Consider the following 24,824-nt stretch of genomic DNA (forward strand, 5'->3'; position numbering starts at 1 on the left):
GTTCCAGACCCAAGCAGCGGAAAATAGAGCAGAAACCAGTTACACTGACTTTGTGCCAGTTGACAGCTCTTCCCAAGTTAGGGAAGTCATCAGTTAGGATACACCAGCTTCCTGGTGCCTTTGCACTGTTCCAGCACCTATTTTACGTTGCTGGAGCTGCTGAATGTTCCAGGGTGCAGTCTTGAGAGGATGAGTGGCAGGGCACAATGCTAAATTCTCCCTTACCCGCTTCATCCTTTTCAGGGCAAGACTGGGTGCGCAGCTCTTATTTATTGTGTGCGGTGGAGGGGGTTGGAAATGCTGATACAAAATTCCACTTGCTCCTTTTCTTTCACCTTTGGCTTATCCAGGACTTGATGGTCCTTTATAAATACTGGTTTCCATTGCCAGAGGCACATACACAAGCCTTTGCGAATCAAGCACAGAAAAAATAAACATCTTACAAAAAAAAACCCTGCAACATTTCTAGCCACTTGTCCCTAGGGATTCTGGTTTCTCACAAACTAAAGACCACCACCAGAGCACACAGTGCCTCTGGCACCACGGTAAAAACGTCCTCCTTGGAGTGGAGGACGCAATGCAGCCAAGCAGATGGACTCTGACTCCACAGTTACATACTCACACTCAGCTGGATGTTCTGTGTCGTGAGTTCCTCTGCTTTCTTTTCCAGGGAAGACACCCACAGCTTGCGTTTCTGACGGCAACGAGAGGCTGCAGCGCGGTTCCGCTCCAGGAAACGTTGCCTGCGCTCATCTGGGTCTTCATCCATCGTGCGTCTCCGCCGGCCACCAGTGCTAGGCGTGGGCTGAGCAGGGGAAACCTGGAGTTAGGACAGAAGGAAGAGAATTACTGAAACAAACACACACTTGATTAAACCAGACAGTTATCCACGCTGATTGTACTGAGTCCAGAGCAAATTCCAATTGGCTTGGAGAGTCAGGATGTAGGATCCGTCAGATGCTGATTCTGAAACTAAAAAACACTCCATTTTTCCACAGCAGCTTCCAGTGTTCTCAAGGTACTTTACTGACATTAATGAATTAGGTCCAAACAGATTTGTTGAGACTTATTCTACAGACAGGGAAAGTGAGGGAGAGAGATTAAGTGACTCGCTTAGGGTCACGCTGGGAGTCTCTGATGGAGACCCAGCTTCCCTGATTCTCAGTCCTGCACCTTATCCAAAAGCCCATCCTTCCTCCCAAGCACCGAATCTTGTGACATGTGTTGATGGATGGGCAATATGTCCTAGATGCACAATGAAGTTTCAGTTCTGAGCGACTATCTCGGTGTCAGGATGATTTGAATATTATGGGTTTAGGAGAGGAACCAGACAGTATTTCTTGCAGTGGATTAAATATGCTCACTTTTCTAGCGAGACTACAGTTTAAATCCCACCTCAGCTCATTAAGTGAAAAGAAGTTGATTGGCCTCAGACTGATCTTCAGTAGATATTTGTCCATATCACAAAGTCACCACCCCAATTTACAAGGACAAATGGCTCAAGAGTAGAACAGCAGGGAGGCTGGGAGGGTGAGGAGCGGAGTTAATATCATGGATGGGCAGGAGGCAATGCTGGTTGGAACCGTGGCCAGGGAGGAGCTGTGAGGGAGAAGCCTGCAGAGCACGTCTGGTTTAATCCTTGTTTCCACCAGCGCTAGAATTCAGCCCCTAGCATCTGCCTCAGTCAAAAAAAAAGTTAAAAAAAGAAAAAAATAAGGACTATTCAGCTTCATATTGTTGGAACTTACCACAGGTTACAATGTGAGAGGGAAACAACTCAACAGAGCCATCTTTACAGATATACACGACACTATTGCAAGGGAATACGGGCTTTTGTGTAACACAGACAATCTTCAGCTGTGCTCTAACATCATTGTACAATGTCTGACAGGCATTTAAGAGTGGATTCTGTAACATTGCAATCTCCTGCTGTATTCTGAGGGAACAAAGGAAAAACCAACAAGGACAAATCACCCCAGACTCAGTCCTCCCAGCACTACTGCATAGGCTCTATAATTACACAGCCACAATGTGAGAGCACAGTTACACTTCACTACTCACTGTCAGACAGCATATGGATATTAAACTTTTGGAAGCCTGTCTAACTGATGGAGCAGGTGGCAGTTCTGATGGAAGGCTGGCATTTGGTTAGCTGGCAGGAGCAAGTGGGGTTGATTGCCTAAGAGGGGAGTGTTTAACCCTAGTAATTAAAAAGGAAAGAAGACAGCAAAACACTCTTTCTAAACTCCAGAACACATCAAGTAACTGTGCCTGTTGCCTAAGTCTAACTTGCACTGTTTGACAGTGATGGTAACAGAAACTACAAAAAGGAGTGTTTCACACACATTAAACCCCAACCCCCAACAACCCCACCCCCAAACTCCACAGCTCTGGAAAGCATATAGGTCTGAGCAGAGAGTGACAGATTCATGAGGTTATTCCCCACTCCTTTCCTAGCAGACTAGAACTCCCAGTATCTTTGCTTCCTCCATCATCATCTTAAGCCATCATATCTTCAAAGATTAAGAAGGAGCAGACCTGTGGCTGAGCGGGAGAAGGTGCATCTGGGTGCTGGAGAAGTATCTGACCCTGCTCTGGACGTGAGGTCACCATCGTGCTTGCTGACCCCACAACCATGCTGCTGCCATTCAGTGAGGAAGAAACCTGGTGCGTCAGGCTGGCCTTCAGTCTCTGTAAAATGAGAGAACAAAATTATCAATGGGATTCAGTGCTTTTAACCAGCCTTCTCCATTCGCCTCGGAGACACAGGCCCTAACATAACTTATTCTTCACGCTTTTCAAAGGAGGATTCAAATCCAGCCAAAAGCTGTTATCATCTGGCAGGTGTTGGGTGGCCCACGTGAAGATAGATGGTGGTTCTCAATCCAGTTCAGAACAGACAGGTGTCTGCATCACAAAATCACTACAGCAATTGGCACTCATCAGCTCCCCAGCTGGCAGTCTCTGCAGAAGGACAATGGACCAAATGGACTGTGGAGACTGAACAGCCTTCAGATGCTAAGAGGTGGGTCTGACACATGGGGAGGGACACAGGAGGGAGGTCTTCACTAACATAATCACTGACCCAGATGAAAGGAGACTGAAGCATGGGCATATTGTTACACACACATAACAGAGTTTAAGAATCCTTACCCTCCTATCCCCCACAATGGTTCTCGTTTCAGCTCAGTACATGAATGCAGAATGAATTTTTGCAAATGCCTAGCTAGTGTGGAATTGTAGTAGCAGTTACTGGAAGCACCAAGGTCACTGCAGCAATGGAGCACATAATAACGTGGAAGCCCTGACTGCAAACAAGTCCACTCTAATATTATTTCAGCAAGACAAACGTGGTTTCACCATCTTTGTATCCAAACTTACTTTTCCCTCCGCCTCATCCCTACTTTCCTTCTTCCTCCTGTGTGCACCGAGCACTTGTGCTGTAAGAGCCGGGGAAGCGGAGAAAGAAATTCCTTCATAAATCTACAGTTGGAAGAGCGTCCCACTGAAAACCATTACTAGAGTACTCTGCCAGATCACTACACCACAGCCGCTCCCCTCTTGGCTCTCTCCTCCCTGCCCCCATCTGTCATACTGGAACAGGAATCCACTGCTTTACAACGTGTCCCATATTTAAGATGGGATCAGGAATCTTTGCCTTGACAATAATATGTAAGGTCCATATGGCAGACGGGCCGTGCTGGGTGATTTAATGAAGAACAACTTAATAGTCTTATATATTTATAACACCTGCTCTCAGTGTTCCTACAATGGTTTAAGATACTCTTACTGCTGCAAAGGATTTCAGTGGGGAGCAGTCTAAGCTCACTAATTTGGGCTTATCTATTCAAGAGCTTTTGGTGTCTCTTTAGAAGGATGAGGGGTCATGAGTATAGAGATTCTAAACACACTCTTTTCTGGAGGGTCTAACGGAGATAAGTGAAGGATTTTACGACAATTCTATGAATATATCCCCCAAAGCAATCTCCCCTGGCACAAGTCAATAGGCTTCTCTCTATGTTCTGGAACTCACCATTTTAGCCTCAGAGTGCACTGGAAGGCCTGATGGTGAAATGGAACCACTGCTGTTGATGGGTGGACCAGGAATACCAGGAATGTTGGGCACCATGGACACTGGCCTAGCCAGCTACATGTAGAGAGAAGAGCACACACATTTTGAGAAGTTATGTCATTGCTACTGGAAGCGTCCCGCACGAAATGGCATCATAATAATCACTTGACAAAGCATCTTTAATGCAGAGAGCCTAGAACGTTTGACAAACTTTATAAACTACGGCCACGGGGATTGTTTCGTCAGTCACTCAAAGGTGGGCAGTCACCTCTGTGGTGGCCACAGCTGCTATTTAAGAGAACGCAGCAATGGCAACCAATAGCTGAGGACAGAAAGCGAAATATACTTGGTGGCAAAATATCATGAAAGGTCTCTCATTTCCCTCACACCCAGAAAACCTGTACCCCAAAGGGTGCAATGCTGCCAGGTGGCCATTAGAGGAATGGGAAAACTGGGGCATCTGGGTTCTATGCCCAGCTCTAACATGGACTTGCAGCAACACCCTGGTTAAGTTTTAGCTTCCCCATCTGTAAAACAGGCATATTTGCCTGGCTTACCTAAACAGGGGAAATGGAGCTTTAGTTCTGTTTTATAAGACACACTGAAATACTTTGATGAAAGGCGCTAGGAGCATGAGTTATACTTCAAGAAAATACGGAGATGTCCTACATGCCAAACTCTTAGCACACTGGCCATTCAGACGTGCATTCCCCTATCCCCACCGGTGGATTGCAACTTCAGCAGTCCTACTACCTGAGGAACTAGTATATTGGAATTACCCACTCAGTACACAAAATACCCGCCAAGCAGGAGACACGGGATTTGCACAGGCTGACTCACTCAACACACACAAGCCCACCAGAAGGTATATTTATTTGTGAATTTCATACCCTGAAAAATTCTCCTTAGGCTGAAGTAAAACCTGCAGTGTTAAATATAAATTACCGTTTCGCGCACTGCCCAGGCTGGGGCGGCTTTCCTGGCCTGCAAAGATTAACATGTTCTCTGTAAGCTCGAATGGTTTCAACTGAGGCATTCCGTTCCAAATGCAACCAACTAATCAGGGATCCTGCAGTTCCCAGTCCTGGATCAATGGTGTGAGCCATCTGCCCAGACCAGGCTTTATTTTTCAGCCTTATTGCCCTCTAGTGTGACTGGCATGTTATTATTACCTTGCTAGCATCAGCCCTTGCCCACTTCCACTTCAGGCTTATCTCACACAGAGGGGTAGATGTATTTTAATTTTGCAAATGAAAGCATCTGCATATGTTGGGCAGGAGAAAAACTGCCCCCTCCTTTACCACAGAGAATGTGCTGGAAGTTTCTCTTACCGATATAACAGAAGGCATCTGTACAGGAGGGCCAGGGAGGACAGGCATAGTCTGTCCATTCGCAAGGTGCATGACAAGTGGGAGGGAGCCTGTAGGAGACCTGGAGAAACACAATTCAAGCTCACATATGTCAATTCAAATTTATACTGTACAGACAAGACTAACTAGCCCCACCCAACCCCACCAAGATACAGGCGATTTCTAGCCTTGTCTAGACTAGGATTTAAGGCATTATGTTAGCTCACACAGGCTAACTTACATGTTTTAAAAGTCTAGCATAGACAAAGTGCAGTGCCTTTAGCATGTGCTAAATTGATCAAATTAAAGCCTAGTTTAGCATGTGTTAAAGTATACATTGCCTTGTCTACCTGAGATTCTTAACATGTATTAACTGACGTGTGCTAACATCACATTTTGGGTATCCAGGCAAAGTTGTCTGACAACCATTTGTTGCTTGGTGCTGGCAGGACATGCTGATGGAAGAATTACGACTCTCCTTATTTAACTCCTCTATGTAAGCTTGCAGGCCTGCTTGCCAAAAAGCATAAGGCTGTTAAAGCACAAAGACCAGATGCCCCTAAGAAGGGATGTTGGACTTTAATAAGCTGGACACATTTGAACAGAGGGCGAGGATAACCAAATATTATACATTGAGCTCTCTGTTTTAGGAGAAGGAGGAATTAGTCCACCGTGAGTTCTCCCTGTGCCAGTGCAAACAGAAGCTCTGCTCCAAAACACACAGCAAAGCAAACAGAACCAATGCTGGGTTTCAGTCACAGTTTTCAGGGGAGCGATGTAACACTCCGTGCTGGCACATGGGCTCATTCACCAGGACACGTAAAAGTGCCCTTGATGCTCTGCTGTAGCTGCTGGGCTATTCAGTGGAGTCCTGCTGCTGCTCTGGTGCCCTCTACTGGCATATCCACAGAAGCACGAGGCAGGCTGGGGTACTAGATCAACTGTTCCTACGTATTGATAAATTTCTGGCTAGACAGATGCATTAATACAGCCCTCATTGCAGAATGAGGCTGTGCATTAATTTAACTTTCATTTAAAAACACTGCTAACCCTCAGAGAAAACATCCTAAACAGACAGCTCTGTTTGCAGAACACCTGAGATAGTAGGTCTGAGAAACATGAAGAGCTCCATTCACTGCCAAGGGGTGTTTACGCTGAAGCCTAATAACGACAGGTAAAAATGCCAACAACCTTTCCCCCGCTGATCATTTTGCAGAAACACCCGGCTAATGTGCTTATCCAGCTTCTGAATGCAGTGACAAATAAGGGATGGGGGCAGCCTGCCTCAATCGTAGAGTGCACTACTATTTAAGAAAAAAGAAAAGGAGTACTTGCGGCACTCGTGGCATCTTAGAGACTAACAAATTTATTTGAGCATAAGCTTTCGTGAGCTACAGCTCACTTCATCGGGCAATGAAGTGAGCTGTAGCTCACAAAAGCTTATGCTCAAATAAATGTGTTAGTCTCTAAGGTGCCACAAGTCCTCCTTTTCTTTTTGCGGATACAGACTAACATGGCTGCTACTCTGAAACCTACTATTTAAGAATGATGACTTGCAGTAATGTCCTCTCTCCCTCTGACTCCACCATGTCTGGGCCCACCATTTGAAAAGTCCCTGTCCAAAGAGTGTGGGAGAGGGAAGAAAGAGTGGCTTCTGAACTGACATGGTCAGGACAGAGCGGAGACAAAAAAACTGTTCTCCTTGCATTTTCCCCTATTTTTTTATTATGGGAGATTCTCCTATTCCTCCCCTGCTCATGACAGCATAAGATGGAGGCAGAGAGAACAGCTAGGAGAGGAAGAGCAGGGCTGGTGCTAAGCAGGCATCTGGGGAATGGCGAGAAAATCCACTGCTACCATCCCTTCTTCCTAGCCCTGAGAGAGGGATGATGGGCCGCTGCTGGCTAAGCTAAGAACATTTACACTGTGGGGTCTGTGCTGAGGTAATGGCGAGATGGGATGGGAGTGAAAGTCACAGGGGGTAAATTGGGCCAGATTCAAGTTCATACCTTTACCGACTAGGGGTGGGACTTTCAAAGCCATGTAGGGAATCTGGACATTCAATTCTCACAGAATCTGGGAATCCAGATCCTTCAGGCCACTTTGAAAATCCCAGTGTAAAAGTTTAGCTACAGAAAGTTCATACCCTGCCCTCATTCTCTGTCCCACTGACATCCCTGCGAGTTGCACTACAGGCCTAACTTTGTAGCTTCAATACATGGACTGTTCTGATTTTATTTCTCCAAGCAGGGCAATGCTCTGGTGCTTCAATTCCAGAAGACAGCATTACACCTGAGCTTGAGTCTAGTTTATGGAAAACAAACACAATACTCTTTCAAAACACAAAGACAATCATTTAACCCTTAGGGTGCCTGGAGACAGGATTTAGAACTTTCCGTCAGGAAGTCTGGACTGATGGTGCCAAGGGGTCAAAACAAACACACAAAAATATGAATTGGCAGCCAAAAAAATGGCCTTGTTAATGCAAAGACCCAGATCCAAAGAGGGTAATTAGAAAGAAGTAACAACCATGGCACAACAGAAGCATCCTGACACCAAAGAACAGAGCAAGGGCTAAATATACCTCTCCTGAAGGCCCATTGTAATGTATTTCCTGGATCACTTAGGCGCCTTCCTTTTATATATAAAGTTGAAACTACCCCACAATGCAATGCGCTCATAACCACTTCACTGAATGCTCTTGAGCCTCGAGTCTAGATTATTCCAGCGGCAAGAAGAGCAGATCATTGGGTTATCTGAAAACAAATAGCTACAGAAGCAAAACCGGACTTTGAAGGAGGCCAAAAGGTTGTAGAGGTTTCACTTCAGAAGTAACAGCTGTATTGGAAAATCCCAAAGCCATTAAAGATTCAACAACTTTGCAGTTTTATCTAAGTCTTATCCTTTTAATCAGGTAGCAAAGGCAACTCATGATCCTCTGGCAAAATATTACAATATTCACTGCCTATATTACAGGCAGTGAAGGCATTGCCAGTGGAAGGATATCAGGACTGGACTGTTTTTCTTTCCCTGGGGTTGCCCCATAAATGTTTAATTTATGTTATAACTAGTTCTCATGACAGCGTTTACAGTTATACATGGAACTGCAGTGGAAGTTGCACATAGCTCAGCGCTTTTGACAATCAGGTCACATTTCGGCACTTAAATACAGAATTAAAAGCCTGACTTTAGACACCAAATTTTTAAAATCTTGGTCCAAGTCTTAGCATCTTTCTTACCCAAGCTGTCTGTTGGAAGGTGGAGCCTGGGTGATGACAGAGGTAGGGGAGGGAAGAGTGGGTTGTAGCGGGTCATATCCCAAATGTAGTGGCAGTGACCCTGGACGCATGATGGTTGGAGTAGGAGTAGAAATTATAACAGGCTTTGAAGTGATCTCCTAAAGAGAATCAACAAACAAAAGTAAGGACAGATACTTTATCAGCCTCATCGTAATAATGTGCCCTTCTCTCACATCTTTCTTCTGAAAATCTGAGTGATCAAGAAACATTAAACCAACTTTCACAACACCCCAATAGGGAAACGGACACAGAGCGGGGAAGGGACTTACCCAAGGTCACAGTGATTCAGTGGCACAGCCAGGAATAGAACCCCAAAGTCCCGACCCCCAGAGTCCTGCAGAAATTGTTAGACACTCCTCCTCCACCTCTAAAAACTAGTGGCTCCAGCCCAAGCTGGGATACGTACAAAGCGTAATTATGCAACCAGCAGTTTTGCCACCTATATTATTCTACAAGTGCATGTTCTAGGCCACTACAACAATCACCAGGGCACAGTGGACCCATCCCTATAAAAATTGCTTAACTTATTCAGTGATCCTTCTCATCTGAAGAAACCTGTGAGGGATCCCAGTCCTCAAACCTGGGCCCACAGGTAGCATTCAGGCCACAACTGCAACCCAGCAGCACACCTGAGTAACTAGCGAAGGATCCAGAGAAGGACTAGCCTGCCCCCAAAGCTCCCCTATTGGCTAAGGAGTACAACATGAACCAGGACGTAAAAACAGGAAGTTGTCCGAGCAACTAGAGGAATCTTTGGCTAGCTGCCACTGCGGACCCCTTCTGCTTACCTGACTCCTGAGCCCTGCATTTCTGCCTGCTCCCAGTTCCTATCTTCCCATCCCAGACCCGTGTGCTCCCAGTTCCTGCTCCTCTGCCTTATCCCGACGCTGTCTCCGGCTCAGACCCTTGGCCTGGCACCTGACTTTGTCTCCGGCTCTGACCTTCGGCTTGGTAGCTGATGCGGTCTCTGGTTTTGACCCTCAGCTCTGACCATTAGGCATAGCTCCTGCTCCAACCACAAGGCTTGATCACCCATGCCCCAGTGACTGCAAAAACCCCTCAGATCTACCCCCGTTAGTATGATGCCAGCCTCCCCAGGAACGTGACTTCTCAGGTTTTTTTTAAAAAAAGGTAGCAGTTCATTTTTGGAATTTATGTGGAAACTTAAGGACGACAATCTGTCTTAATGTAAAATCAGTTCTTCACTCTCCTGCTTAAGGAGGGGAACACAACCTTCAATTCAAGCCTTGACAGTTAAGTGAAGAAAGAGCTTATTCTATCGTAGTTAGAATCAGTTCTCCTGGTGAAAGAGGTAAATTACAGCCAGTGGGAATGGCCCAGGAAACCTACCTTCTCTGTGATCTGTGGGGATTGCGGACTGGATACAGGACTGTCTGGAGGGGAAGAATCCACCTCAACTGGCTCCTCCTCTTTTATTTTGATGTCTGGGGTTGAGGGCAGAGACATGTCCAGAGGCCCAGCATTCTAATGGGAAAAGATTAAATCATTAAATGAAAGTTACTTCATACCACTAGTGAAACACACAACTAGTTTCCAGGGCCACTGCTTAGCTGCACCTAGCAGCACCTACCAAAGGCTTTTTTAATTATTTGCATTACCATGGCACCTAGAAACCATAGTCCTGGACCAGGGCCCCAGGGTGGTAGGTGCTGTACAAACAAAAGAACAAAAACCAGACATCCCCTGGGCCAGAAGGCCAGTGCTTTGTGGTTCCTCAGTAACACATACACATGGAATTCTTATTACTAGTAAAAAGGCTCCGCTAAGTAGAACAGGTAACAAAGTCAAATTCCTGCAAGTTACAGAAGGCACTTTCATTCACAGAAGAGCTGTAAAGCATTGTATAAATCAGCCTCAATTATTTTATTGACCAATCATCAAAAGTAAACAAAGAGCCATGCAAGTTATTAAATACCTATGAGCACCCCATTAAAATAAAACCTAACCATATGCTTGAATCTGGCAACCCACCAGCACACCAGTTTTCAAGGGTACTATATGCCCCATTTTAACTAGTTCGCAATGACTTCTTAGCTCCCCCAGACTCTGCCCAGAAGAAGGGTGAGGCAAACGCACTCATGACAGCATGAGGGAACTGCCTAGTTGGTGGCACATGCAGGCAAACAACAGAAACAGACCTGTCAAGAGACAGGGGCCTTTTTGTGTACAGTGCAGACTTCTAAATCAGGGGTGGTCAAACTATGGCCCAGGGGCCGCATCCAGCCCTTCAGACGTTTTAATCCAGCCCTCAAGCTCCTTCCGGGGAGCAGGGTCTTGGGCTTGTCCTGCTCCGGCGCTGCAACCAGGGAGCAGGGTTGGGGGCTTGCCCCACTCCGCGCGTGCCGTGCCTCTGCTTGGCTCCCAGAAGCAGTGGCATGTCCCCGCTCCAGCTCCTACGCAAAGGGGCAGCCAGGGGGCTCCACACCCTGTCGCCACCCCAGCAGCTCCTATTGGCCAGGAATTATGGCCAATGGGAGCTGCAGGGGCGGCACCTGTGGACGGGGCAGCACGTAGGAGCCAAAGGGGGAACATGCCACTGCTTCTGGGAGCTGCTTGAGGTAAGTGCTGCCTGGAGCCTGAACCCCTTCCGCCCTCGAAACCCCTCGGTCCCAGCCCAGAGCACCCTCCTGCACCCCAACCCCCTCATCCCCAGCCCCACCGCAGAGCCCTCACCCCCCCCCCCAATTTCATGAGCATTCATGGCCCGCCATACAATTTCCATACCCAGATGTGGCCCTTGGGCCAAAAAGTTTGCCCACCCCGTTCTAAAGGCAAGAGACACTTAGCCTGTGGCTCTAGAGTTGGATGTGGCTCCTTCAGGACCCTATCTCTTATGGAGTTCATGGATCCCATAAAGGCCAGGGACATCAGAAGCAGCTCTTACGTGAGTCTGCAGGGGAGAGCTAAGTAGCCAAGCCTCTGCAGCAGGCACCAAGGAATAGGAGAAGAGAGAGAAGATGCGTCTGAGTGGCAAAAAGCCAAGTCACAGGGGGGACACTAACATGGTGGGACACTATATCATTGTGGGATGGGGAATTGAAATAGAGTCAAAATAGGCATCTATGGCTCTTCTCCCTGATGAGCCATCTCTCTAGTTGAATGGCATTGCCCTAGAGGGCCCCTGTTATAGCCGAGTTATGCAGCAGCCTTGCCTTCAATACATGAAGTAACCATTTACTTGCCCTCTTAAGCAGGGACATTTCACTGTTAAATCACAGAAGAGAAAGGATTAAAATTCAGGAACGTTTCAAACCACTTAAAACGCCTCCACGGGAGCCCCCACTATGCCAATGTTTTTAATTAACATGCACATGCTGGTGTCCAGGCCACCCTTGGAACAGCAGGACAAAACAAAACAGCAGTAACTGGGCTCAACTTAGCAAAGTGTTCAAAGCATCTCACAAATGCATCTCTAGCCAGGCTCACTGAGCGACAAACCATCTGGGTCTGAGCTCTAGTGTGCGCAGGGCCCTTCTAGGAGGGATAATTCTTTCCCTACGCCTGAAGCCAGCCAAAGCTTTGAGTTGCTGCATTCTCCTGGCTGATGCTGGAAATATCTTGACTGCAGTTTAAAAAAAAAAAAAAAAAAGGCAAAAAGCAAAACACCCAGAAGTCTAAGAATCCTAACTATAGCTATTAGGCAGCATAGGAGATGGGTGGTCTTACATATAAAATGACTGGCTAGACTGTGGGTTGCTCAACCATTTATACACAAAACCACAAAATCTAGCTACCCTCAAAGAATATTAAAGTTCTGGGCTGTAGCTAATGAAAGGCAGGGAACTCAGAGTTAAGCATGACACGCCACCGCACTGTGCCTCGGCCTGCAGCACGTGCAGGATGCAAGATCAACGAATATTTGAAAGACACCTGGTACTCAATGAGTGAGTGAATGACAAAATTTTCCACTTCAACTCTGAACTTGTTATATTTGAACAGATTTATGCAGCCGTGTTTCTGAACACAGCTGCCAACTGCGAGTGTATGTACACATGTACATACATATACCAATTTCATAAACTTAAAAGCCAGTCTAAAAAATACCAATGCAGTTGTACAATATGCATCAGCTGCTATTCAGTGATGGAAGGGGTTGGAAAGAATCTCTTAAGTTGCTTGAGATCTTGCTGTCTTCTAGATCTATAAACTCTTACTCTGTCATGGAACCTCCACTCTATTTGTATGCAGCATGCAACTGTTCAGAACTCAAGAAGTACACAAGAAAAGCTTGGCTTCTTTCCTACCCTTTGGAGACAGGAAAGGCAGAACATGGTCAAAAAGGTTATTTCCACAACCATGCCTTTAAGACATAGCTTTGGGAACTGCTCTTTAATGATTTTGAAATGAATGAAGAGATGCCCAGTGGGCTTTGGATCAGAGCCTAAGTGGTTAACAAGGTACTGGTACTTCTCAGGCATTCCTTTGCCAGGACATCTGAGATCAGATATTGTGGGTACTGCTTTAAAAAAAAAAGGCGGGGGTTGGGGGGAAGCTGTAGTAACAAAAGGTTATTAAAATCAGATCTAACTGGGACTCAGACTGTAGCACAGCCAGAGTCACACAAGTTACTAAATAAATTATGTGATTGAGCGTATTAAATCTATGAGACAACAACACTTCGTTACCCTACAACATATGCCTTTCATCAGAACAGCATAATTCCCCCTTCAGCCCCTACAATCTGTGAATGTTTCAGTTTTATTGGAATGGTAGTTTCTGCCTCTTGCCTTTTTCTCATCATCCTCTGTGGCTTTCTTAAACTCGTGCTCAAAGGAACTGGCCAATTCATTGAAGAGCCCCACCTCCTCACAGTTCTTCAAAAAACGGGTTGGAGTTGGAGTCTGATCTGTTCAGATTGCAACAAAAAAAAAACAACAAAAGAATCAAAGTGAGGTCACAGGATTAATTTTAACCACTCTATTCATCTCACAGGACAAGACAAACCAGGAATATACACCTAACATTTAGATTCAGTTGTGTTATTTTAGGAAGCTTGGATTTTTTCATCTAGGATTTTTGTTTGTGTTCACAAAGCAAGCAACAATACTTTTCTGTTAATTTTGTCCTTTCAGCAAATATTGTGGCATTAACAAAAATAACGTATTTCAAATTGCACTGAGATCACTACAACTGAAAACAATGTATTGTTGCACCTTCCTTATTTAAAAACAGGGCTTACCCTGGCATCAGTGCAGGGTACTTGTTGCTGAATTGGTGCTGCAGGGAAGCAGAATGTTTTGTGCATGACCCTCAAGATGATAGATTTAAAAAAAAAAAAAGAAAGAAAAAAAAAGAAAAAAAAGAATAGTCTGAAGAAGCAGAAATTCCTCATGGTACTGTGATTTTTAAAGTAAGTGCCCTGGCACTGACTTGGGCAAGTCACTAACCCTCTCTGTGCGTTAGTGTCTCCATCTCTAAAATAGGGATGTTACCCAGCTCACAGGAATTGCTGAGGATTAATTAGCGTGCACAAAGTTACTCTGAAATCCTTGGCATGAGGGCGATACAGAAGTGCAAATTACCTCCACCAGCACCTTAGTTCACTATAATCATCTCTCTGCAAGACTGAAATGGCCAGTTTGCTACAATATTAATATAGCTGGCCATGGAGCCACAATTCAGCTTGTAATTGAAGCTCAGTCTACACAGCAGAAAGTCTCCTGATTATCCAGAACAGCTCACCCAGTCAGTTTCATTTTTGCTTGTGATGTTAGTCAGTAGTCCAGTTATTAACAGGAGCCCATCACTAGCATATTATTCCGTTTGAATCGATCAACCAGAAAGTTGTTTGCTTTTTGATGATGGAAGCTTAAGGAAAACAGCCCTTTTCTGCTTTACTTCAGAGTTGCTACAAGAGAAATAACTTGTACCTCCTGTCTTTCAGTGGAGGCCACCTTGTATCAACCACCCAGCACAAAAACAGGGGCTATCAATAAGAAACGGAAGTGTCAACATTTCTGTAAATGGTGTTTGTCCTACGAAGGATTTATGAACACAGGAAATTATGCTTTGTCCTAGATCCAGCTGCTTATAACTAATGTGCTCTTCGGTATTCATAAAGACCTCCAGTAGTTAGGGCCCTACCAAATTCATGGTCCATTTTGGTAAATTTCACAGTCACAGGATTTTTAAAATGGTAAATGTCATGATTTCAGATATTTAAATCTGAAATTTCACGGTGCTGTAACTGTAGGAGTCCTGACCCAAAAGGGGGCTGTGAGGGGGTTGCAAGGTTATTGTTCGAGGGTCACAATACTGCCACCCTTACTTTTGTGCTGCTGCCTTCAGAGCTGGGCCCTTGGCTAGTGGTTGCCGCTCTTTGGCCACCCAGCTCTGAAGGCAGTGCAGAAGTAAGGGTGGCAATACCGCGACCCCCCTACAATGACCTTGTGACCCCCCCCCACAACCCCCTTTTGGGTCAGGACCCCCAGTTTGAGAAACGCTGGTCTACCCCGTGTAATCTGTTTTGTATAGAGTAAAAGTATACAAAAGACCAGATTTCATGGTCTGTGATGTGTTTTTCAGGGCCATGAATTTGGGAGGGCCCTACCAACAGTCCTTTACTTACCACATAAATATCAAACAGAAAAGGCTTTTGGACCTGGTTGCAATGCAGTAGTATCCACACAGTGTTAAGACATGACTCAGTCTTTTCTGCATGTTTTAGGCCCAGTTTTCATGGCTAAAAAAAAGTGTGTGTGTGTGTGTGTGTTTTTTTTTTTAAACCTTGGGGTAACTAATGAGTTCAGGGCTGCGGTAAACACAGTGAACACCAGCACTTCATTTTTACGGCAAAGTAAACAAGGTCAACCCCAAGGATGGGTATACTGCTTTTCTCACCTATTTTACCTCAAAGTAAAAACGAAAGTGCCCTGCCTTCACTGTGGTTTTATGTTGGGATATCTCAAACATTAGCTACTCCGAGGTTTACAAAAAAAACAACAGATACACCTTGTTTAGCAGTGAAGAGAAGACTTACTTGTGTAGACAAGCAGTTCTACAGCCTAATCTTTTCAGACTGCAAGACAGAAAGAACCATGTGCCAATATGAATCTCAGTTAGAGTCAGGTGTGATGTAGCTGTGTAATGCTATTTTTCTTGTATTCTTGAATGGACAGAAAACCCTATTATTATTGCATTAGAAAAATGAGTCAAGACCTATGGTACGACATGGATGATTATAACAGACTTTCTGCTCACCCAGGAAACAAGATACATGCTAAATCATGAACACCGCTAACAGAAACAGAATCCTGTATTTACACGTTTCTTTCTATAGTGTAGATAAGACCTTAGTCAGAGCTGAGAAAATCTAAAACGTAATTGATCATTATTAATTTGCAATCCCCAAATCACTGGTTGGCCAGTTTATACTTCAGAGTTATCAAATGAAAACTACAACCCGTCCTCCATATCCCTTTTGGGGAGGTAGGGCAATGGAGAAAGAACATTCTTTGCACATCATGCAGTCTCCCTTAGCCTCCAACTTCACAGAATGAAAGGAATACTATCCAAGTATCTTCAATATTCATCCCAGCATTTCCTGGCCAGGGTTCTATACAATCTGATTTACAACTATTCCAACACTTCTCTATGGATACTATAATATGTCCCCCACTAGGAAGCATTTTCTGCCTTTACCACAAATTTCCCCAAAGTAGATAAACTCAGTAAAGATCCACCCTATGTAGTGATTAATCACATGGCCGTAAGAAGTGGACTGAGTTGCAACTGCTTTCCTCAGCCCCAAATCTGGTGACAGTGTTTGCCCATTTAGTGAGCTCCCCTCTGCCCCCAGGAGAAATCAAACTGGGCTCTCCCATGAAGTCTTTGAAATAAAATTAAAAAAGAAAAGAAAAAAGATTTCCTCCTCCCTTCACATTTTCAATATAACAGCAGTTTCATTCAATGGGTGACACAATCCCTGCTCCCTTTTAAGAAACCAAAATGCAGGAGGATTGACAGGGTGGGAGAATATCCATAACTGGCAATGATCCGCTGTCAGACAGCCATGTACATTTTTCTCAAATCTTATAAAGGCTGCATGGACTATGTAGAGTAATTCCAGAGCAACTCATTTGGGCTTCACAAATGCACTCTCGGCAGTAGCCAATGCACTAGATGGAGTTTTAATTTATTAACTGCCAGCCTAAAAGCTCAAGAAAATTGACACCTGGGCTGAGGAGAGGAAACTGAGTTTGTCGGCTTTTGTTCATCATCCTCAAAGTGCATGAAGAAATGTGAAAGACCTTTTGTCTGTAAATCTTCCAGAGTCTTGATAAAAAGGGTGAGTATAAAAAAAAAATAATAATAATCCTACAAAACCTGATACTACCATAAAAAATGAAAAAAGTAGAAACTTGGAAGCAGCCTCTGGCTTTCCTTTCCCCCTGATTAAATGCAGATCACAAGAGCTTTTTATGGGCGGTAGAGACGTTTTTCAGTACATCTGGTCCCTGGTATTAATCTTACAGTCAGGCTATATTAATGTGCACCATTTTCAGAGCTGACCAGGATTGAGCAGCACATACCTGCTATGATGACTGAATCGGTTCTAGAAGGACCAAATTTCAATGTCATCTCATGCTTGTGTTTATGAACCGCCAGGTGGTCCTCGTTTGTAAACCTCTGAAATGAAACAATTTAAAAGAGTGAATAAATGCATTTTATGGTACTTCCTGCAGTGGAGGTGGGGTGGAGAAAGGGAGGGAAGAAAGCCACCTGAGAGAGGCTGTAACATAATCGCTACATAGCATTAAGCAAAAACAGAACAGGACAGATTGTTTGAGAAGCGGCATGTGAGCACATCGCTCTAAATGAAAAAGCCATTATGTTGGCTTCTGGTGAACAGGGAAAAATATTTTGAACAATCAAATTTTAAATATAAAAAAAAATGGTGGGGGCCATGCAGTCGCTTGTAACCAAAAGAGGAAATGCAAATTATTCTCACCGCAGTGCTCTGTGAAGTGTACCACTTTATTACTGCCTAATGGAGAGATAAATTATTCACTATTAGGGGGATCAGTTAACTTCTTGGATCATGTGTAATGGAACTGGCATCCGCAAGGCAATTCGGGCCCAGGTTTTATGGAGCAGGACAGAGCGAGACTGCCTGAGATCGATGCCCAATGGCTATTTCTAACGGCATGGAGGAGCACAGTTGCACAAATGCTGCTCCCACAGAACCAGGAGGACACATTTCAAGCGCAATAAAGATGCCATCTAAATTCCACCTGCAGCATAATTACAGAATAAAAGTGCATGCAAGGGCTTTTGGGTGCTGCTGCTGAACTTGGCTTTGTTTCAATAGCTCAAGAGGATAAGGGGAGTATTGGGGATACGGCAGTCTCATTTAAAACCAAACAAAGGGATTCACCCCCTTCTTGTTCCTGGAGGAGCGTTACGTACGACTCGTTTTTTAAATCATTGTCTCAATTTCTGCCTTTTTGAAATAAAAGGTACAAAAGGAGAGAAAGAGTTAAGCTAAATAATAATAAAGACCAGAGGATGGATTGCGCCTCTCCTAATAGACTGCGACAAACTGTTAGCTTCAGAGCATTTCATGGGGCCATACTGCAGGATTTTTATTCATCCAGTAGCTGTGCAGTATTGTTCTAACATTCTCTTGCTTTTAGAAATAGCTGCTGCATCGCAGAGAATTTTATAAGAAAAGGGAAAAGGAAAAAAGAAAAAGAAAAAGAACACCTGTTTCTGTGAACTAGCTAAAGCGCAAACCGGTAGTTTGATCTCTATATGCTCATTTGGGTCTAGATTCTTTTCCAAGTAGATGCATGTCCCTGAAAGCTACATGTTGACCTTGTAGCTTTCCTTAATAAGCATTGCTGAGAGGAGGTTTATAATAGTGGGGGGAAGAGAAACATAGGTATTAATGTTTACACAAAACAAAAAAGTTTATTTTTCCTTTATTATAACAGAAGATATTTTGTAGAACATCCCTCAAACAAACGGTGTCTCAAAAGTGTCTGTGAACGGTGGTCCATGGCCAGAGCTTTAAAAAATTTGTTGGTCCTGAAAGCATTTTAGTAGTTCTATCAAAAGGGTTTTTACCTCTAGAAGTTTGTAAAATACTGGATTTAAGTATGAATGCCACCTTATTTACTCTCCACATTCCCCCTGTAATATTTCTCAATAGTTTAACAAATATATTTGTCCTCTTGCTGGGGTACCCTCTCTTCAAAGTTTGAGAAGCCACCTGAAACCTAATGATGTCCAAGCAGATCCTGTTTCAATGTTCAATTGAAGCTACATCTGCCGAATTAATTTATGCTGAGAAAATACTGGACGGAGGAGAAAAATTAAAAGACTGAAAAAGGTTTTTACTGTTCAGGATTTTCAGCCTGTGTAGGTGGGTTTGTTTTTCCAAGAGGGAAAGGGTTTTTTCCAGCATTTTTTTAAATCATGCCATAAAGCAGGGGTGGTCTTTTTGGCAGGCTGCTTTTGACCATTTACTGGTATGCTTCTAACATACTCAGCTGCCAGTCCTGCTCTTCCCCAGAGAGACAATGACAAGCAGTTGTATGAGGAAAATAAGTAGGTTAAGGCAAGGAGAGAAAGAAAGAATACATGTGGGCAGGGGGAAAGGAGTTTCAAATCTGTATCTAGAAGCAAGACTGCCACTATTTCAGCAGTGGCTTTACATGGTAAAAATGCAGTTACACCAAAAATGAAACCCCACAGGTCCAAGTCCTGTTTCTTTGACACTACAATCTGGTGCTAGGTAAAAAAGTGGAAAGATTTTTTTTTTTTTTTAAGTCTGACGAGACTGCAAGCAGCAGCAAGAAGACTAGAAGCCATTGGGAGTGGGAATCAAGGGTATTTATTTTCCATAAAGGATGGTTATGTGGCAATGAGTTTTAAAGAAAGTGTGGTAACATCACATTATAGCTCAGTGTGCTTCAGTAATGAGATCTCTGTAGCCACCTAAAAACTATGCCACACTCTGGAAGAGCCAGGCCTTTTAGTCAACTGTGATTTGAGTTCTGCAGCTTTGGTACTCTAGAATTTATTTTAATTGCCAGTTATCGTGTCTTGTTCCATCTTGGGAATTTTTAGGGCACTTTTCATGTTTTTGTTCTGCATTACAGCTCTATGTAACATCTTTATGTGGTCTTACAGGCTTTGGAGTGCTCTCTTCCTCTACACATAAATGCTCAGAGACACAATATATCTCTCTACGTATATTTCCAAACACCAAAACCTAGAGGCTGAAAGCTGGCACTTCAGTCCTAAATCATGTCATTTAACACAGAGGGGAAAGTAAGTGGAGGATAACAAAAAACAAACAATGAGTTACAGCCACAGCATCAGCTTTAATATTTAATTTGCTTCCATCAGCATCTGTCACATCCTCCGTGTTATTTCAGCCTGAAGTTGGCTTTTTCCCTCCTGTCCCCAAATTAAGAAGATGTAGATTGTCAGCTCTTTGGGGCAAGGATCACATGTTTAAATGTGTTTGTACAGAGGCTACGACATCAAGATCAAGGCCTTGTTAGGAGTTTCTGGGTTGTTAGTGCAATATAAACATTAAATATGCATCAAGCAGGGAAAAAACAGCTTATGACAGAAAACCCAAGAGACTAGGGGTACCCCAATATTTCAAATGTGGCCCTTGCAGGCCAAGCTGCAGTGCCACTTCCTGATTGGTGTATAAATTTACATTTTAAAAATAAATGCACACAGACATAAGTATTTGCATTTCTCTCTTCCTTGAGAGATGGCGGTTGAATTCACTAGATTACACAACTTCAGTGGAGAAGCTTCATCCTCCTGCAGTTCCAGGCTCATTTTTAGGAGTCTCCAGGCTGCATTTGGCCCCGCATGCTCTTACAAGAGACCCATAGTTCCTCTGGTACAATGTATTTAGTGTGTGCATGGTTATTTAGAGTTTGGGTAAACAAGTATCTGCATTTATTTACCCAAGAGACAGTAAAAGTTTTCCAGAGGAGACAGATTTGGGGCATATTAGGTTGGAAAGTTTGCATTCTTCATCCAACAGGCCGTGACAGCCCCACGGAATAAACATTTTGGTAATTTTAAATGCACTAATTTTAAAATGTTTATTTAAAAAGCTACAATAACTCCAGATGGGCTGAACATTTCAGTAATGTAATAAGGAGCTAGAGAATAAGTACACTGAGCCAAACCATAGGTCTTTACACAGGCAAAACTCCTGTCAACTCAATAAGAATGAGTAAGAAAAGAAAAGCAAGGACTTTGCCCTTAGCCTGCGCTTACAAAGCCCACAAAAAACTGATACAGGCAATGGGAGAGCTACACTGGCTGCTTGTTAGGACAACCTGCAAATCCCAGGATATAATGCAGCCAGGGCACAAACATCAAGGTGGAGCATGCTGGGACCAATAGTTTTTGGGGGGCAAGCTCTGTAATGAAGAGGAAAATGGTAGCAGACTGCATTTGGCATGGAAGTAGTGCTCAAAGTGCCTTTAAATCTGTTGTGTCAAGCCCAACAGCTTAACATACACATCCAGAAATCTGTTGGCCTTAAAGACCTATTTTTCAAGTAAATTTAAGAAGAAAGGAACTCCAACTATGAAATGCATTAACTCCTTGGGGAAAAAAAAAAAAAACATAATGGGTCTAAATTACAAGGCTGCAAACTGTGCCACAGAATACACTTGTAAAAGGAAATTTTAAGTGAAAGTGTGAGCAGACAGCACATTTTCATTGGAATGAAAAAAGACCGGGAGCCGAGATCTTTTACACCAAGCTGCGGCCCACAATACGTTTTTACAGCTAAATTAATAAACCCTTGTTAATAGTGGGAAAATGAAATGTTGACCCAACCTAACTAACTACAGTGTCACAAATGATTTTGCAGCACTCAGATACCATGCTAATGGCACAGCAGGGGTATAAATATCTTGATGGACACCGTTCACAGTGAATTAAAACATGCCCTTTATTGCAGTAGTAAATTTACGGGCACTGCTTACACTAGATGCATCAGGGAGCATAGGGTGGATACAATGAGTCAGAAGTAGTTAACATTCAAAGAAAGCCAAGCTCTATTCAGGAAGCTCACCTGTCCCTCCTCCCACCCTCGCTTTAATTCTCATAACGGAATGGCCTTTTAGTTGCTAATAATAAGGAAGAATGAGCTTGTGATTAAGGTTCTGAAGCTTTGGGTTCCCGGATCTGCCATAGACTCCCTACGTGACCTTGGGCAAGTAACTTCACCTGTTTCCTTTCTGTAAAATGATTAGAATAACTCTCCGTCTGACTGACGGGTTATGAGAATAAATTCACTGATGTTTGTAAGGTGTTCAGACGCTAGAGTGATTCATATATTCTAAGGCCAGACTGGACCATTGCAATTATCTAGTGGGGACTCTAGTAGCACCCAGACAGACCTGTTTTCATTGTAGAGCAGGTGTTGGGGCAATAACATAGCTGGTGTTGGAATGACCTGTTGCGTTCTATTATACCAATAGTATAGCTGATTTGTATATTTTTACACTTATTTGTGGAGGTGCACAAAGTTGTGAGTTCAAGGAGAATCTTCTCAGAGATTGCCTGTGCCCCTGCACGCTGGCTCGTTCCCACTGTTACAACATAAAGGCTCACAGGCAGACAGACTATCACATGAAGAGTGATCTTCAGAAGTGGCCATCAGCTCTCATCGTGACACTTATGGGCACATTTTCAAAAGCACCCAAAGTACCGCGCTATTTTGAAAACATGGCAAGTTGGTTTGGTGGCTGAACAGGAGCAGAGCTCTTCTGAGCAACTGGCCATGCTGGTGTGAGTGTGGAGAGTGTGGTTCTACTTGTATGGGTCCTTCTGATGGAGTAGGTGACACCCTGTGTGTGAATCAAGTCAGAGAAAGCAGGGTGGAAAAAGGAAAGAATGGATGCTCACAAGTTATTGGGCTAGTTACTGAAGAGTTCCTAATGACAGATTTTCCTCTTTAAAGTACATGACACATACACCTTAATGTTCCTACCACGGGGATAAACAGACTGTTCTGAAGAGAGCTGAGGGCGACCTAATCCTAACGAAAAAGCAAAACAAAACCAGTGTGCAGAGTATGTGTGAGAGCAGGGAAGGGGAATTTGGGCGCTTGGGCTCTATTCTCAGCATTTCCACTGACCTGCTGTGTGACCCGGAGCCAAGTTCATTTCACTGAGGGTATGTCTATGCTACCCGCCGGATCGGGTCTAGACGTGATAAATCAACCCCCGAGCGCTCTCCCATCGACTCCTGTACTCCACCACCGCGAGAGGCGCAGGTGGAGTAGCAGCAGTCCACTCACTGCGGTGAAGACACCACAGTAAGTCAATCTAAGTAAGTTGACTTCAGCTACATTATTCACGTAGCTGAAGTTGCGTAACTTAGATCGATTCCCCCCTCCCACCTCCCCCCGGTGTAGACCAGGGCAGCGTGACTTAGTTTCCCCTTCTACGTAATGGGGACAATTATGACTTACGCAGTAGTACTGAGAGCCGTAATTAATGCCTGTAAAGCCCTTCAATATACTTATGTGACAAAGGATTAAAATCAGTAAATAATGAGAATGAGGGTAAGAAACTGAAAGGACATTTTCTCATGATGTATCACTTAAGTGGTGATCATGCTACGATATTTTTCTAGCAGAATTATATGTTGACAGTCTAAACTGATCTAGTCAGAGTATACATTTTAAGCCATTTTCTTTGTTGGTCTTTGAGCATGGACATTTGTGTCTTTAGTGTCTGCACCACCAAATGGTTAGGCATAAAGTGCCTTTCCCATTTTAAAGTCAGTAGCACAGCACAAGGCATTTTCCTCCCTGTTTATTAGCGTCCCATGAAAATCAGAAAATCCCTGGCTAGTATAGTCCTACCTGAAAACAGCATGTCTGATGCATTTCTGGGCACAACACACACACACACACACTCACTCACTCAGACTGCATCCAGATTAAGTCTTTAAATGTTATTTTTGGCTCAGGCAGCTCCAGAGACCCATGTGGCTATGTCTTTTACTTTAAAAATGTGCTTACATCCTGGACTATGATTAATTCACATTTCTTTCCTTGTTTAAAAAAAATAATCAGAAACTTCAGGCTCTGTTCACAGGCAACATTTTATTTCTGTTATTAGGAAACCAAGACTGCTAACTGGCTCTTTTGATGTTCAATCGCTTTAGTTGGGGTTAACATGCAAAAAATTGGGACATTTGCCACTCCTGGTATGACCAACCTACAAAATCTGCCATTTTCTTAAGCAGCTGTGCATCTCACTATGCCCATAAGCTGTCAGAGATTTACATCAGACAACATGGCAGCTACAATCTGCACTCAAATGATTCTACGCAGTAAAACTTAGACATGAAAGGAGAGATAATCAGTGTAGTGGCTACTGCCACTTAGTAGACCCAGGTTTGTTCCCAGAAGCAGTTTCTTCTTCTGCCAGCTGGCACCGGTTGGAAGCACTGCAGAGGTGGCATACTTAGTCCACAGGGAGACAGAGCACCTTAGATTACTCAAGGGCTGACTTTCCTGACTGTTACGCAACAGAGATAACAAGTTCTGGAGAAAGTCGCATCTAGTCCCTCCTTAGCCAGAAGGGTAGTGCCTTTGAATGTGAGTGGGTAAATAATTTACATTTCTATAGCTTCTTATCCCAAAGGGCTTCAGGTACACATGCAACTCCACTGAAATGTGGGTGGTAACCATCCCTGCACAGTTCACCAGAGGTTCTCAAATTGAGGGGCATGACCAGAGAGCAGCTCTCTGCCGCTCTCCGCTCTCCCTTCAGACCTGGGTGGTCATATATGTACTTGTGTGGCGGCGGGGGGAGGAGGAGGAGGTGGAGAAAGAGGGCAGGCCGTAAACTACTACAGACACAAATAAAGGGAGGGGCACAATCAAATAAGTTAGAACCACTCAAGTACACTACGTAACAGTAGTGAGGACAGAACATTGTTGTCCAAGGCCATATGATTCAAATCTTATTTAAAAGTGCTACACAGTAAGAAGGTATCTACCTTGTCTAAAAGGCACCTACCACCTTGAATGTCCATCACAGCAGAGAGGATTGCAGCTTCTACAGGCTTGTATAC

The 24,824-nt window shown here is 44.0% G+C and overlaps 1 protein-coding gene across 4 annotated transcripts in view; it reads right to left on the reverse strand.

Annotated features, from left to right (window-relative positions):
* The window catches only part of ATF7 (activating transcription factor 7), a 106,583-nt gene that overhangs the window by 22,701 nt on the left and 59,058 nt on the right, over positions 1–24,824 (reverse strand). For all 4 annotated transcript variants that reach the window (XM_037883828.2, XM_043532650.1, XM_037883829.2 and 1 more), the window contains exons 3-10: positions 17,273–17,369; positions 13,469–13,587; positions 10,071–10,205; positions 8,661–8,818; positions 5,404–5,503; positions 4,034–4,147; positions 2,539–2,691; positions 623–820 (exon numbers count right to left, since the gene is read on the reverse strand). In XM_037883828.2, the coding sequence (XP_037739756.1) occupies positions 623–820; positions 2,539–2,691; positions 4,034–4,147; positions 5,404–5,503; positions 8,661–8,818; positions 10,071–10,205; positions 13,469–13,587; positions 17,273–17,369 (1,074 nt within the window). The remainder of the gene's footprint in view (positions 1–622; positions 821–2,538; positions 2,692–4,033; positions 4,148–5,403; positions 5,504–8,660; positions 8,819–10,070; positions 10,206–13,468; positions 13,588–17,272; positions 17,370–24,824) is intronic.

This window comes from Chelonia mydas, chromosome 20, assembly GCF_015237465.2.
Source record: "Chelonia mydas isolate rCheMyd1 chromosome 20, rCheMyd1.pri.v2, whole genome shotgun sequence".
Taxonomy (NCBI): domain Eukaryota; kingdom Metazoa; phylum Chordata; order Testudines; family Cheloniidae; genus Chelonia; species Chelonia mydas.